Below are 14,533 nucleotides of genomic sequence, written 5' to 3'. Positions count from 1 at the left end.
TGGATAATACAGATGAAAATCAGTGACTTTTTAGAAGAATTTCATTAACTCTTTAAGTATTCATGGTCACAAATGTAAACCAGCCTGACTAATAATTTCTTATTTGGTGGATAGCAGCATTGATGAAACACCTGTTACGAATTAAATTTGAGGTTAAAATAAACAAAAGTTAGTTATCTGCGTCTAAATTGATAAATACTATTAGATCCTGCAAAAAGTGATAGCTTACATTATTCCAGTAAATATAGATATTTAATTTACATATATTTATTAGTTTGTTGCAAAAAAAACATTGTTTTTATGTGGTCCCTTTTTACTACCACCGCTCCACTTAGAATATTGAGTTTCACTAATTATAAAATACCTATACAATATTTTCTTGCAGGTATGGAGCCATTGCCATTTAAGACGGTAGGAGGTTTGACTTAGGATGAAGTCAACACACAAATCGATACATCTTATGTTGATACACTGCCTTCGGAGTCTGAGTCAGAAATTGATATGGACTCCTCCGATATAGAGGACGAAACTTTAGTTAATACAGATATGGAAGAAGATCTGCCGGTTTCTGAGGAAGAAGATCCAAGTGATAATATCGCCCTTTCCGAACTACAACAACAGTGGTCAAAAGGTAAAATTCCTGTTTGGTCTAATGTTCATAGATCTGATCCTCTTCCTCAATTTACCGAACCTTCTGGAATTCCTCAGTTTATCAAAGACATTAATGATCCAACAATGTATATGATTTTTGAACTGTTACTGTAACTAAGGAATTTATTGATACTTTAGTGTTTCAAACAAATCTTTATGCCGAGCAGAAAGATATGTCCCTACAAATCAGTGTGAAATTAATGGTTTTCTGGGCATAAATTTGTTAATGGGTTTCAAACGTAGTCCCAGCTATAAGGATTATTGGTCAACTGCTCCCGAATTGCATGATGCTTTTATCAGCTCAGTAATGACCCAATAATGATTTGGATGGCTCTTGAGTCATCTGAATAATAATTCTCTGATGCCTCCAAAATCTTCCCCAGACTATGATAAGCTCTATAAAATTCGCCCTATGCTAGAACTGTTGACTCATAACTTTGAAAAATGCCTAATTCCTAATCAAGTAGTTGTAGTTGATGAGTCAATGATTAAATTTAAGGGTCGTAGTAGCCAAAAAAACCAATCAAAAGGGGGTATAAGATGTGGATGTTAGCTGATAAATCTGGTTATTGCCTAAAATTTGATTTGTACACTGGAAAATCACCTACTGGTGGGATAGCAAAGTGCCTTGGTTTAAATTTGACAAAACACTTAGAAAATAAAGCCCATGTGTTATATGTTGTTTTTTTTTTTTACTAGCGTCGATCTATTTCAACAATTGCAAGAAACAAAAATCCATGCCGTTGGAACCGTAAATGTTAATCGTCGTCATATGCCAAAATTTAAACCAGACAAGAATTTGAAACGCGGTGATGTGCAATGGTTTACAAGCAGTACCGGATTGTTAGCTGCAAAATGGAAAGACCGTCGATGTGTTCACCTGTAATCAAATTTTCATCAGCCAGAAGATGTAGGAACAATAAAAAGAAAAGAAAGAAGTGGACAAATTACTGAAATTCCATGTCCTCAATCCATAATCGATTACAATACTAATATGAATGGAGGCGACATATTTGACCAAAGACTTTCTAACTGCAAGATTGACCGTCGCAGTAAAAAGTGGTGGCATCGAATATTTTTTTACTTATTAGATGCATCAATTGTAAATTCCAATATTATTTGTAATAGATTGGAGTTAAGTGTCTGCTAAAGATTTTAGACGAAGTGTCATAAACGGTTTAATCTCAGAAACGCTTGTAAATCGAAAGAGAAATTTGGTTGCACCATCAGATGTTGAAATAAAAAAATATAAACCTTACGTACCCTTAGAGATAAGACAGCAGTCATCTGCTCATCAAACTACAAGGAGTACCAGAAGAAGATGCGCGCTCTGTAGCACTAAGGCTAACCCAGTAAGGACGGATTGGGTATGTTCCATATGTAAAATCCCTTTGTGCTTGGGAAAACGTAAGGAGTGTTTCCAAAGTTATCATGCAACGTAATTTTTAGTACCCAAGTTTCTAAGATTTTTAATGAGTTTCTTTTTAGTTTTTCAAATTTTTTTTGTTTCAAATTTAACAAAAAACTGATTGGCAGATTTTCATTTTTTTATTTTTTTATTATTACTAATGTATTAAATTACTACAATTTCACAAAAAATTCATAAAAAAATATTTTGGTTCCACTATAAGGTATTTTTTTACCAACTAAATTAGGCGCCGCTAAGAGTTAAATATTTGAGGTGTAGATATCGAATTCAAAAACTAAATGTGTAAATCCCTTGTCCATTTTTTTATATGCCAAAACTTTCTCCCTTTTGTAAACAGAATCGTATATGATATACGTATATTCCACAGTTTAATAAATACACCTTGACCATATACGGTTGATAAATATACTAAAACCAAAAATTTACAAAAAAAAAAAACGTTAAATAAATAGATATTTAACAGTAATTATACAGGGTGTTTCATAACTATGGGATCAAACTTCTAGGGGTTATTCAGTGCGTTGCTAGAAAACATTTGAGAATACAGACCCATATCCGGAAAAGTATCACTAAGACACGTTAAAATTTAGAAAGACGATGAATTGCCTTAATATATAGGATTTAATGCTTTTTATTTTTGCCTTTTGTACATGATATCTTTACAACAATTGTTCAAAATGTTAATGTTTAAAAATTTTATAGCTGACCACATCAGCAACGGATGGGCAGGCTTTGTTCATGATTTGCTGTACAAGTACGTGAGGATTTGCAACGCCAGAGTTGGAGCAGTTTCTTGGCCTTCTAGATCACCCGATTTAACTTCGATAAATTTTTTTCTGTTAAGACCTGCAAAGTCTTTGGTCTACGAAACTCCAGTAGAAATAAAACAACTTCATTGGACGAATTATAGCAGCATTTGAAATCATTCAAAACGAGTATTAAATTTTTAGTCAACTCCGCTGAAATCATGTCTGACATTTAAATCGGTGTATTCAGATTGGAGGAGAAGACATTTTGAACAATTATTATTGTGATGATATTATGTAGAAAAGGCATAAGTCCACTAAATGCAATTTTTCTTTTATTTTTTTTTAAATTTAAACGCGTCTTACAGCCGTAGAGATACTTCAGATGCACTCCGGACATGGCTCCCTATAGTCAAATGTTCTACTGTTGCACTAAATAACTCCTAGAAGTTTGATCCCATAGTTCTGAAACACCCTGTATATATATTATGATGTGTTACGTGGGATACAACCTGAAACTTGGAAAAATTAAAAATAATTCTGTTATCATACATGTAAATATTTTATAGTGTAATAATGGAATATTATATACAAAGAAATTTAGAATAAAAAAAAAGGAAATGCATTAACATGTATGCAAGATAATAGTTATACCAAATAAAATATAACCGAATAAAAAAAACTAATTAAACATTTACAGGATTTCAAAAATAAAATTTATCTTAGAAAAATGCAATGGCGTACTTTTTTTTTAATTAAAAGTTCTGTACAATAAATATAAAATTTGTTACTATTACGGTATAAAATATCACAATTTAACCTTTGATTATTAATTCCATAACAACAATACAATTATTTAATGAATTAATTAAAGGTTTTATACTGATTTTCTATAATTAAATATTTAACGTTGACGGTAAGTATATTTATTTATTAACTTAATTAATTAATTTATTTATAAAACAATAATTTTATAATATTAAAATATAATTAAACGTAAATAATATAAATATAATATTAATTTTTTTAACGTATACCACGCGGACATTTTATCCTATATATTGTAATTGAAGTTCAATAAAAAATATACTTTACACACGTTTATTTAACTATCGTGTGTAACTTTTCATGTTTTCCCGATTTTTTTTTACAAGCTTTTAATTAATTAAATTGATTTAATTTTTCGGAATAATTAATTATATTAATTAAGATTTTCTTTTTTAAGGGACTCTTCAAGGAATTTTAGATGTTTTACACTCATTTTAAGCACTAATTAAAAAAAAATAATGATGGAAGTATATACGTAAAGTCCTAGGAATAATTTATGCCGTATCTGCTGTAGATGTAGATACACGATCATGCTTTCCATCAGCAATTATGGTAATTGTTATTCAAAGATTGAAACTCTAACGTGACTAGTCTAAACCGAAAAAAGAAAAAAAAACCTCATAATGAAACAGACTTTTCCTTAGCAGTACGTGAAATAAAAATTGCAAATAACGTAATAGAAAGCCTTTCATGCATTTTTTATCCGGCCACCGAAGCCGTATAGCGTTATTTGCAGTTGGAAGCGTTTCTAGACCTATATTCACTTTAATATACCATAAAATCTTATTTGTATATTATAAGGTAGGTATAATACGATCGCCTTTACGGTTTGTAAGCAGTTTGATGGTAAATATTGCGTTAGCGTTACAGCTAAGCGTAATAAATACATCTCGTGTTCGCAGTTATATCAATAATTTAAAGTTGTTTTTTTTGTGTTGCAGTTTTGTACGTACGATACATCGGGTCAGTTTATTGGGTGCAAATGTTGGCGCTAGTGGGTTTTTTTGGAGACAATTCAAGTAAGTTGGGAAAAAAGTCCATACTTGCAGTGGAGTCGTGTAGGTTAAGGCGAAATGAAAATCCTGCACTCCACTTATTTATTAAACGTTATTCAATTTTAACATGTTTCGGACACAGCGGTATTTATCATCATCAGGGGACACTAAAATTAATAAAATTAATATAAGGCACACTTCACTATCAGTTATATATGCCCCAGGATTTGATTCCATACGTCAAAAAAACCCTCTAATTATTTTTAATTTTATTTGTTCGCATTATATTGTTAACAAGCACCGAATAGTATGCCTAAGAACTCAGTTGGGGGTTTCAATTGTGCATCAATAATCTATTGTCTCTTTTAGCATCCAGCTATGAAAATGACCAAAATACCCATAAAATGCCTGCATATTTACTTTTACCAGTGGCCGGATTGATCCTGATCTGGTTCAGAAAGAAGCTGTTTAATTTTATTTTAATACACATCGACGAGCTTTATCTACCAAGTAAGCATCACTTTATTGAGTAATATTCTTTTAAAAGAAGGTCATTTCCTAGTGGCTTTTGGAAAAGGGCGAGCACTACTAGACTGGTCCAAAGGAAGACTGCCTCCTCAATGGTCCTCCCACTCCAATACGCTCTCTGGTAAGAATTTCCTTTCGTTTTTAAATTGCAATTAATTTAACTCACTTATCAGGTGGCTTAAGTGACTTCTGGACCGACGGCTCTTTACTGTGCACCCTAATTAATACAGCGATCCCAGGAGCGTGTCATAATCCATACAGACATTGGAACAAACCACCCAATCATGCTCAAGATGTTACTTATAAGTATCTAGAAATTTCTTCGGTAAGTATTAAGGAATTCGGAATTTCTCCTTTAAATTACTAATGGACTTTCAGGTGTTTTCCCAATCAGATTTCGAGCTACCCTACTCACCTTACATAGAAAACAAACTCTTAAAGTACCTTTTACTCATCAGAAAGTGCATCTGCAAGTTAGACCAAGAAAACCTTATCAACATATCCCCCGAATTTTTAGCAAGAGGAATAGGACTGGTCACAGCAGAACAACATACGGAAACTGAATTTTTTATTTATTCAAAAAATGAAAACAAGAGTCTTTTTAATATAGAAGTGTATATACTAGGACCATATGGTACTCATGTGAGAACCACTGTGAACAATGAAGAAACACGTGGAGGTATAAGGGTGCACATGAAGCTGGATCAGAACAAGATCAAGGTGGTTTATACCACGGAATATTATGGCATTCATCAAATATGCTTGAGTTGCGATAAGGAGAGCATTATGGGAAGTCCTTATTATGTTAATGTAATGCCTGCCAATGCAAATATAAAACAGAATAATAAACTAACAGAAAATTTTGATGCAGAAAACGACGAAGTCACTTTAAAGAATCATGACACTTCTTCTACGGAACCGTTAAAAATAAGCAAATACTTAAAGGACATAAGCAACCCTCACGAGAAACAGGTAAATCCATCAAATGAAACAAACCTGGAAAACCTTTGGCCCCTCGGTCCGGATCATTTCACCAAAGAAAACTACTCGTATTTTCAAAAGCTAGTAGATAGTTCGTTTAGGAAATCATGTAGGATAACTAGAGCTTTGCCAAAGTTGAGCCAGAATGTGTGCTTTCAGTTTTCTAGCGCTTCCCCAGTATGTAGTGATCATATTGTGCCAGAAGGCCGTAGAAAACTGTGTGTAGACGAAAAAAGAGAGGTAAGAGTATAATTTTTTCTTAAATATAAGGTGTCCTATTTGCCATGTGTGACTGACTAATGACTATTGCTATTTCCGAAACTATAGGAGATACGGGGGCGGTTCAATATGAAAAAAGTTGCCAGTTTTGATGCGTTGCAAAATTTTTATAAGTTCGTGAATTACAGGGTGATTTATAAAAAACGCCAGATTTTATTTTATAATTGTTATTTCCAAAACTATTGATTTTAGAAACTTAGGTACTTTTAATTACAAAGTTTTATAATTATTTTTTTGTGCTCTATAGAACTTCACCTGCATTTTTTTTTGTTTAACTTATTTTAAAAGCGTTTTTTATTCCCTTTAAAATGATGTATCTCATTCATACGTTTTCAACGTTTCGACCTATTAGTAACCATTATCAGGAATTTTTCTTTAATACGGGTCCGCCAGCGCTCTACCAAGGCTTTTAAGTATTTTAATACAAATTATTAAATTGCAATTCACATCTTTCATTTAATTTTACTATCTTCTTTCAATGTATTATTTTTTTAGTATAACTCTATGATGTTATTCTTTTATGGAACTAAATTTTTTTTTTAATGTATATTTTATGACCCTTCACTCTGGTGATGGTTTTACCTGTTTTTTTTTATGACTGGCTATTTTTAGCTTGATTTTTTGACACCTTTATTTTATTTTAGTTATAACTGTATTTCTTAAGCTTTGTTAACTATAATACAGATTTTGTTTTAAGATTGAAGCATAGGGGAGACCGAGGATACATGGGACAAATTTGATTAAATGATCTCTTTTTTTCGAAGAAATCTCTATCCATAAGGTTTTATTAATGTAATAAACAAACTTTTGTCATAATTTATTACTACATAGCATTATCCAAATAAATTTAAAAATATTTTTAAACCGGGATCAAAAATTTTTGGTCATTTGTCCATATATCCTGCTCTGGGGTAATAATGGACATGATATGGGGATATTTTGGACATTCATTTACTAATAAAGACAAAAAGAGTAAATATTTATTTAGGAAGCAACAAATTTTCAATTTTTATTTAAGTTAAACGAAATTCTGTCGAATCTGCGTTGAAATAAATCGAATCTTTGAAACGAGGACGCCTGTCTTCAATACCTTTTGGAAGCACAGCTATTACTTCTCCGAATGTAACAAAAGAAGATTCTTCTTCTGTAATTTTGAAGCGATTTGATGGAATCATTCTTTTAAAAAATCGCACCTGAAATCCGTCAAAAAGTTTTCGTTCTACCCGAGCAACATAATTTCTTCCAGAAAATGGTGTTTTTCCCGGAACTTTGACAACAATGAAACCGCCTTTTTCTACATCGTGGGTATCCTGAACTGTCTCTTCTTCTTCCTCCCACTCTGAGGAGGAATCTTTTGTTAGTTCTTCATTTATCTCTTCATCACTAGAGTCACTTTCTACTAGAACTTTTCTCTTAATCACCTTAACCTTTTTTGGAGGAGGCTTCTTTCTTGCCAATAGAAGAATATAAATTCGGCCGGAAATATAAATTTGATGCCCATTTTCGGCCTCAAAAACGGACGTCGAAAACGACTTTTTCAGGATTTTCAAAGTGCTCTCATTCCCTTAGTTCTGCTCGGATCCTGTTATAACCCGGTGTTTTCGTAATCTAGGTGACCCAAATAAGACGCTGGTATACTTAGTTTGATTTCGAAAAAAATCAATTTTTGGTGAAAAAATTCGATACGGGGGGGTATACCCGAAAAATGAAAAAACCCAAACTTTGAAGGTCGATATCTCGGCTTCTATGGGAGCTATCGGGAAAATTCCAACCGTTTTGTCTTAGTTTCGTCATTCTAAATCCAACGAGACCATCCGCAAGGTCGTAGCTATTATGATAGCTGAGATATGGCATTTTTGATGCCCATTTTCAGCCTCAAAAACGGACGTCGAAAACGACTTTTTCAGGATTTTCAAAGTGCTCTCATTCCCTTAGTTCTGCTCGGATCCTGTTATAACCCGGTGTTTTCGTTATCTAGGTGACCCAAATAAGGTGCTGGTATACTTAGTTTGATTCCGAAAAAAATCAATTTTTGGTGAAAAAATTCGATACGGGGGGGTATACCCGAAAAATGAAAAAACTCAAACTTTGAAGGTCGATATCTCGGCTTCTATGGGAGCTATCGGGAAAATTCCAACGGTTTTGTCTTAGTTTCGTCATTCTAAATCCAACGAGACCATCCGCAAGGTCGTAGCTCTTCTAATAGCTGAGATATGGCATTTTTGATGCCCATTTTTGGCCTCAAAAACGGACGTCGAAAACGACTTTTTCAGGATTTTCAAAGTGCTCTCATTCCCTTAGTTCTGCTCGGATCCTGTTATAACCCGGTGTTTTCGTTATCTAGGTGACCCAAATAAGGTGCTGGTATACTTAGTTTGATTCCGAAAAAAATCAATTTTTGGTGAAAAAATTCGATACGGGGGGGTATACCCGAAAAATGAAAAAACTCAAACTTTGAAGGTCGATATCTCGGCTCCTATGAGAGCTATCGGGAAAATTCCAACGGTTTTGTCTTAGTTTCGCCATTCTAAATCCAACGAGACCATCCGCAATGTCGTAGCTCTTCTAATAACTGAGATATGGCATTTTTGATGCCCATTTTTGGCCTCAAAAACGGACGTCGAAAACGACTTTTTCAGGATTTTCAAAGTGCTCTCATTCCCTTAGTTCTGCTCGGATCCTGTTATAACCCGGTGTTTTCGTAATCTAGGTGACCCAAATAAGACGCTGCTATACTTAGTTTGATTTCGAAAAAAATCAATTTTTGGTGAAAAAATTCGATACGGGGGGGTATACCCGAAAAATGAAAAAACCCAAACTTTGAAGGTCGATATCTCGGCTTCTATGGGAGCTCTCGGGAAAATTCCAACGGTTTTGTCTTAGTTTCGTCATTCTAAATCCAACGAGACCATCCGCAAGGTCGTAGCTCTTCTAATAGCTGAGATATGGCATTTTTGATGCCCACTTTTGGCCTCAAAAACGGACGTCGAAAACGACTTTTTCAGGATTTTCAAAGTGCTCTCATTCCCTTAGTTCTGCTCGGATCCTGTTATAACCCGGTGTTTTCGTAATCTAGGTGACCCAAATAAGACGCTGGTATACTTAGTTTGATTTCGAAAAAAATCAATTTTTGGTGAAAAAATTCGATACGGGGGGGTATACCCGAAAAATGAAAAAACCCAAACTTTGAAGGTCGATATCTCGGCTTCTATGGGAGCTCTCGGGAAAATTCCAACGGTTTTGTCTTAGTTTCGTCATTCTAAATCCAACGAGACCATCCGCAAGGTCGTAGCTCTTCTAATAGCTGAGATATGGCATTTTTGATGCCCACTTTTGGCCTCAAAAACGGACGTCGAAAACGACTTTTTCAGGATTTTCAAAGTGCTCTCATTCCCTTAGTTCTGCTCGGATCCTGTTATAACCCGGTGTTTTCGTTATCTAGGTGACCCAAATAAGGTGCTGGTATACTTAGTTTGATTCCGAAAAAAATCAATTTTTGGTGAAAAAATTCGATACGGGGGGGTATACCCGAAAAATGAAAAAACTCAAACTTTGAAGGTCGATATCTCGGCTTCTATGGGAGCTATCGGGAAAATTCCAACGGTTTTGTCTTAGTTTCGTCATTCTAAATCCAACGAGACCATCCGCAAGGTCGTAGCTCTTCTAATAGCTGAGATATGGCATTTTTGATGCCCATTTTCAGCCTCAAAAACGGACGTCGAAAACGACTTTTTCAGGATTTTCAAAGTGCTCTCATTCCCTTAGTTCTGCTCGGATCCTGTTATAACCCGGTGTTTTCGTTATCTAGGTGACCCAAATAAGGTGCTGGTATACTTAGTTTGATTCCGAAAAAAATCAATTTTTGGTGAAAAAATTCGATACGGGGGGGTATACCCGAAAAATGAAAAAACTCAAACTTTGAAGGTCGATATCTCGGCTTCTATGGGAGCTATCGGGAAAATTCCAACGGTTTTGTCTTAGTTTCGTCATTCTAAATCCAACGAGACCATCCGCAAGGTCGTAGCTCTTCTAATAGCTGAGATATGGCATTTTTGATGCCCATTTTTGGCCTCAAAAACGGACGTCGAAAACGACTTTTTCAGGATTTTCAAAGTGCTCTCATTCCCTTAGTTCTGCTCGGATCCTGTTATAACCCGGTGTTTTCGTTATCTAGGTGACCCAAATAAGGTGCTGGTATACTTAGTTTGATTCCGAAAAAAATCAATTTTTGGTGAAAAAATTCGATACGGGGGGGTATACCCGAAAAATGAAAAAACTCAAACTTTGAAGGTCGATATCTCGGCTCCTATGAGAGCTATCGGGAAAATTCCAACGGTTTTGTCTTAGTTTCGCCATTCTAAATCCAACGAGACCATCCGCAAGGTCGTAGCTCTTCTAATAACTGAGATATGGCATTTTTGATGCCCATTTTTGGCCTCAAAAACGGACGTCGAAAACGACTTTTTCAGGATTTTCAAAGTGCTCTCATTCCCTTAGTTCTGCTCGGATCCTGTTATAACCCGGTGTTTTCGTAATCTAGGTGACCCAAATAAGACGCTGGTATACTTAGTTTGATTTCGAAAAAAATCAATTTTTGGTGAAAAAATTCGATACGGGGGGGTATACCCGAAAAATGAAAAAACCCAAACTTTGAAGGTCGATATCTCGGCTTCTATGGGAGCTCTCGGGAAAATTCCAACGGTTTTGTCTTAGTTTCGTCATTCTAAATCCAACGAGACCATCCGCAAGGTCGTAGCTCTTCTAATAGCTGAGATATGGCATTTTTGATGCCCACTTTTGGCCTCAAAAACGGACGTCGAAAACGACTTTTTCAGGATTTTCAAAGTGCTCTCATTCCCTTAGTTCTGCTCGGATCCTGTTATAACCCGGTGTTTTCGTAATCTAGGTGACCCAAATAAGACGCTGGTATACTTAGTTTGATTTCGAAAAAAATCAATTTTTGGTGAAAAAATTCGATACGGGGGGGTATACCCGAAAAATGAAAAAACCCAAACTTTGAAGGTCGATATCTCGGCTCCTATGAGAGCTATCGGGAAAATTCCAACGGTTTTGTCTTAGTTTCGTCATTCTAAATCCAACGAGACCATCCGCAAGGTCGTAGCTCTTCTAATAGCTGAGATATGGCATTTTTGATGCCCATTTTCGGCCTCAAAAACGGACGTCGAAAACGACTTTTTCAGGATTTTCAAAGTGCTCTCATTCCCTTAGTTCTGCTCGGATCCTGTTATAACCCGGTGTTTTCGTAATCTAGGTGACCCAAATAAGACGCTGGTATACTTAGTTTGACTTCGAAAAAAATCAATTTTTGGTGAAAAAATTCGATACGGGGGGGTATACCCGAAAAATGAAAAAACCCAAACTTTGAAGGTCGATATCTCGGCTTCTATGGGAGCTATCGGGAAAATTCCAACGGTTTTGTCTTAGTTTCGTCATTCTAAATCCAACGAGACCATCCGCAAGGTCGTAGCTGTTACGATAGCTGAGATATGGCATTTTTGATGCCCATTTTTGGCCTCAAAAACGGACGTCGAAAACGACTTTTTCAGGATTTTCAAAGTGCTCTCATTCCCTTAGTTCTGCTCGGATCCTGTTATAACCCGGTGTTTTCGTAATCTAGGTGACCCAAATAAGACGCTGGTATACTTAGTTTGACTTCGAAAAAAATCAATTTTTGGTGAAAAAATTCGATACGGGGGGGTATACCCGAAAAATGAAAAAACCCAAACTTTGAAGGTCGATATCTCGGCTTCTATGGGAGCTATCGGGAAAATTCCAACCGTTTTGTCTTAGTTTCGTCATTCTAAATCCAACGAGACCATCCGCAAGGTCGTAGCTCTTCTCATAGCTGAGATATGGCATTTTTGATGCCCATTTTTGGCCTCAAAAACGGACGTCGAAAACGACTTTTTCAGGATTTTCAAAGTGCTCTCATTCCCTTAGTTCTGCTCGGATCCTGTTATAACCCGGTGTTTTCGTAATCTAGGTGACCCAAATAAGACGCTGGTATACTTAGTTTGATTTCGAAAAAAATCAATTTTTGGTGAAAAAAATCGATACGGGGGGATATACCCGAAAAATGAAAAAACCCAAACTTTGAAGGTCGATATCTCGGCTTCTATGGGAGCTATCGGGAAAATTCCAACGGTTTTGTCTTAGTTTCGTCATTCTAAATCCAACGAGACCATCCGCAAGGTCGTAGCTGTTACGATAGCTGAGATATGGCATTTTTGATGCCCATTTTTGGCCTCAAAAACGGACGTCGAAAACGACTTTTTCAGGATTTTCAAAGTGCTCTCATTCCCTTAGTTCTGCTCGGATCCTGTTATAACCCGGTGTTTTCGTAATCTAGGTGACCCAAATAAGACGCTGGTATACTTAGTTTGATTTCGAAAAAAATCAATTTTTGGTGAAAAAATTCGATACGGGGGGGTATACCCGAAAAATGAAAAAACCCAAATCGACACCACAAATTTCGCAATCCGATTCAGATGACCAAATGGATCCATTACCAGTCGAAAATGATTCGGCCGATTCTGAATGGTGTAATGACACGATGATTTGACATAATGACACGACAGCAGAACAAATTTGTCTTGATCCAGATTCATCAGATACACCATTAGGTGTATTTCTCCAACTATGAGATGAATGGATTATGCGCTTGTTAGTCGATTCAAGTAATATTTATGCAGACCACTTGTCCCGTTCCGCTCGTCTTAAAACTCGCCACTCCCGAAGTATGGGTATTAAGCCTATAACGAAAGATGAAATAAGCAAGTTTCTGGGACTGTGTTTACTGCAGGCCCAAATAAAATGTCCCAATATAAGAAACTTTATAGCTATTATCCTCTATATTACGTCGATTTAAACAAATAATTAGAATAAACATCAAAATTGGCAACTTTTTTCTAATTTAACCGCCCTCGTATCCCCTATAGTTTTTGGAAATAGCAATAGTCACACATGGCAAATAGGACACCCTGTATATAAAATTGTTTTTTTAGATGTTTGCCAGGCAAAAATCCCCTCCGAAACCCGTCACTGCAGGAAACTCTTCATTTTCTAATCATCAAGAAAATACCAAAGAGACTAACAATGTAAAAAGTAATAACAAAAGCACTTCAAAACCCACTCATATAGTCCAGGAAAGAAAGACTTTTTGGGAGACTGTCTTTAAAACGGAAGAAGGCAAAGCTACTTTACCAAAAATTAACAATTATTGTCCTTTAAAGCATACGGATTCGTTGCTGCACAAAAAGTCCCTTAATCATTTACACAAAAAAGACAAAAAATTGAAAAAATACGTTTCTATTGATGAAAACTTGGACGTTTGCTCTCAAACTAGTCTTGAAACAAGAACGAAAATTTATCTAGATAAAGTCGATCCACCTTATACTGACGCTGTACCAAAAAACGAAGGTAAGAACAATAATTAGTGACTGTAGTAATAAAATAAATCTCCCAAAACCTCTTACAGACCACGGACGTTTCAGGTATAGAAGAACCAACTCGATCTAGAGAGCAACCAAAGCAACAACGTTACGTAACGTTTGATTCGAACGTTGTAGTTATTAATAACATATCGTTTATTGATAATAATATTGTTAGTGATAGTTGCAGCAACATTTATTTTGTTAGCATAAATAATGAGTCTACAATCGAATGTGAGAATGTGGTGCTAAAGGATAAAACAGTTTTTTGTGATCAGAAGTACGGAGGTAATTGTTTTGATGATGTTTTATACTAGAGAATTGTCTTTTTTCCACCTTGTTTTATGTAGACAAAATGCAAAAATGAAGATATAATTATATTCAAATAATATAGTAACAGTTTATTTATTTATTTATTTATTGATCAATGGTATCCACCAATTTTATAAAAATAAAATAATACAAGAGATTAAAGGTTACAAATTAATTTAAAGAAACATGTTAAAGTCACGAGTCACTAATGAATTTGAGAGAACTCTCTAAAACTGCTAAAAGAAACGTGCAAGTCAAGACTACCTATCGAAAGTACGTTGCATTCTAGTTATTACTATAGGATTGTGCTGTCCATAAGAACTACTATTATTA

The 14,533-nt window shown here is 35.2% G+C and overlaps 1 protein-coding gene across 4 annotated transcripts; it reads left to right on the top strand.

Moving 5' to 3' along the window:
• Positions 1–4,400: 4,400 nt before the first annotated feature.
• On the top strand, positions 4,401–14,285 carry LOC126745351 (uncharacterized). 4 transcript variants are annotated; one of them, XM_050453153.1, is made up of 8 exons: positions 4,401–4,455; positions 4,596–4,673; positions 5,019–5,159; positions 5,212–5,298; positions 5,351–5,502; positions 5,556–6,398; positions 13,463–13,877; positions 13,952–14,285. In XM_050453153.1, exons 2-8 carry the CDS (start codon positions 4,637–4,639, stop codon positions 14,203–14,205), a joined length of 1,929 nt encoding a protein of 642 aa, XP_050309110.1. In that variant the 5' UTR covers positions 4,401–4,455; positions 4,596–4,636; the 3' UTR covers positions 14,206–14,285. The 4 variants fall into 4 exon arrangements, with proteins under 4 accessions (XP_050309110.1, XP_050309112.1, XP_050309109.1 ...); XM_050453155.1 differs by lacking the exon at positions 4,401–4,455 and having other exon boundaries at positions 4,511–4,673; positions 5,556–6,149; XM_050453152.1 differs by lacking the exon at positions 4,401–4,455 and having other exon boundaries at positions 4,511–4,673.
• The last annotated feature ends 248 nt before the right edge of the window (positions 14,286–14,533 follow it).

The sequence above is a fragment of the Anthonomus grandis genome, chromosome 15 (assembly GCF_022605725.1).
Source record: "Anthonomus grandis grandis chromosome 15, icAntGran1.3, whole genome shotgun sequence".
In the NCBI taxonomy this organism is placed as follows: Eukaryota; Metazoa; Arthropoda; class Insecta; order Coleoptera; family Curculionidae; genus Anthonomus; species Anthonomus grandis.
Note: the sequence above shows the minus strand (reverse complement) of the source record. Positions and strands in the feature narration are given on the sequence as shown.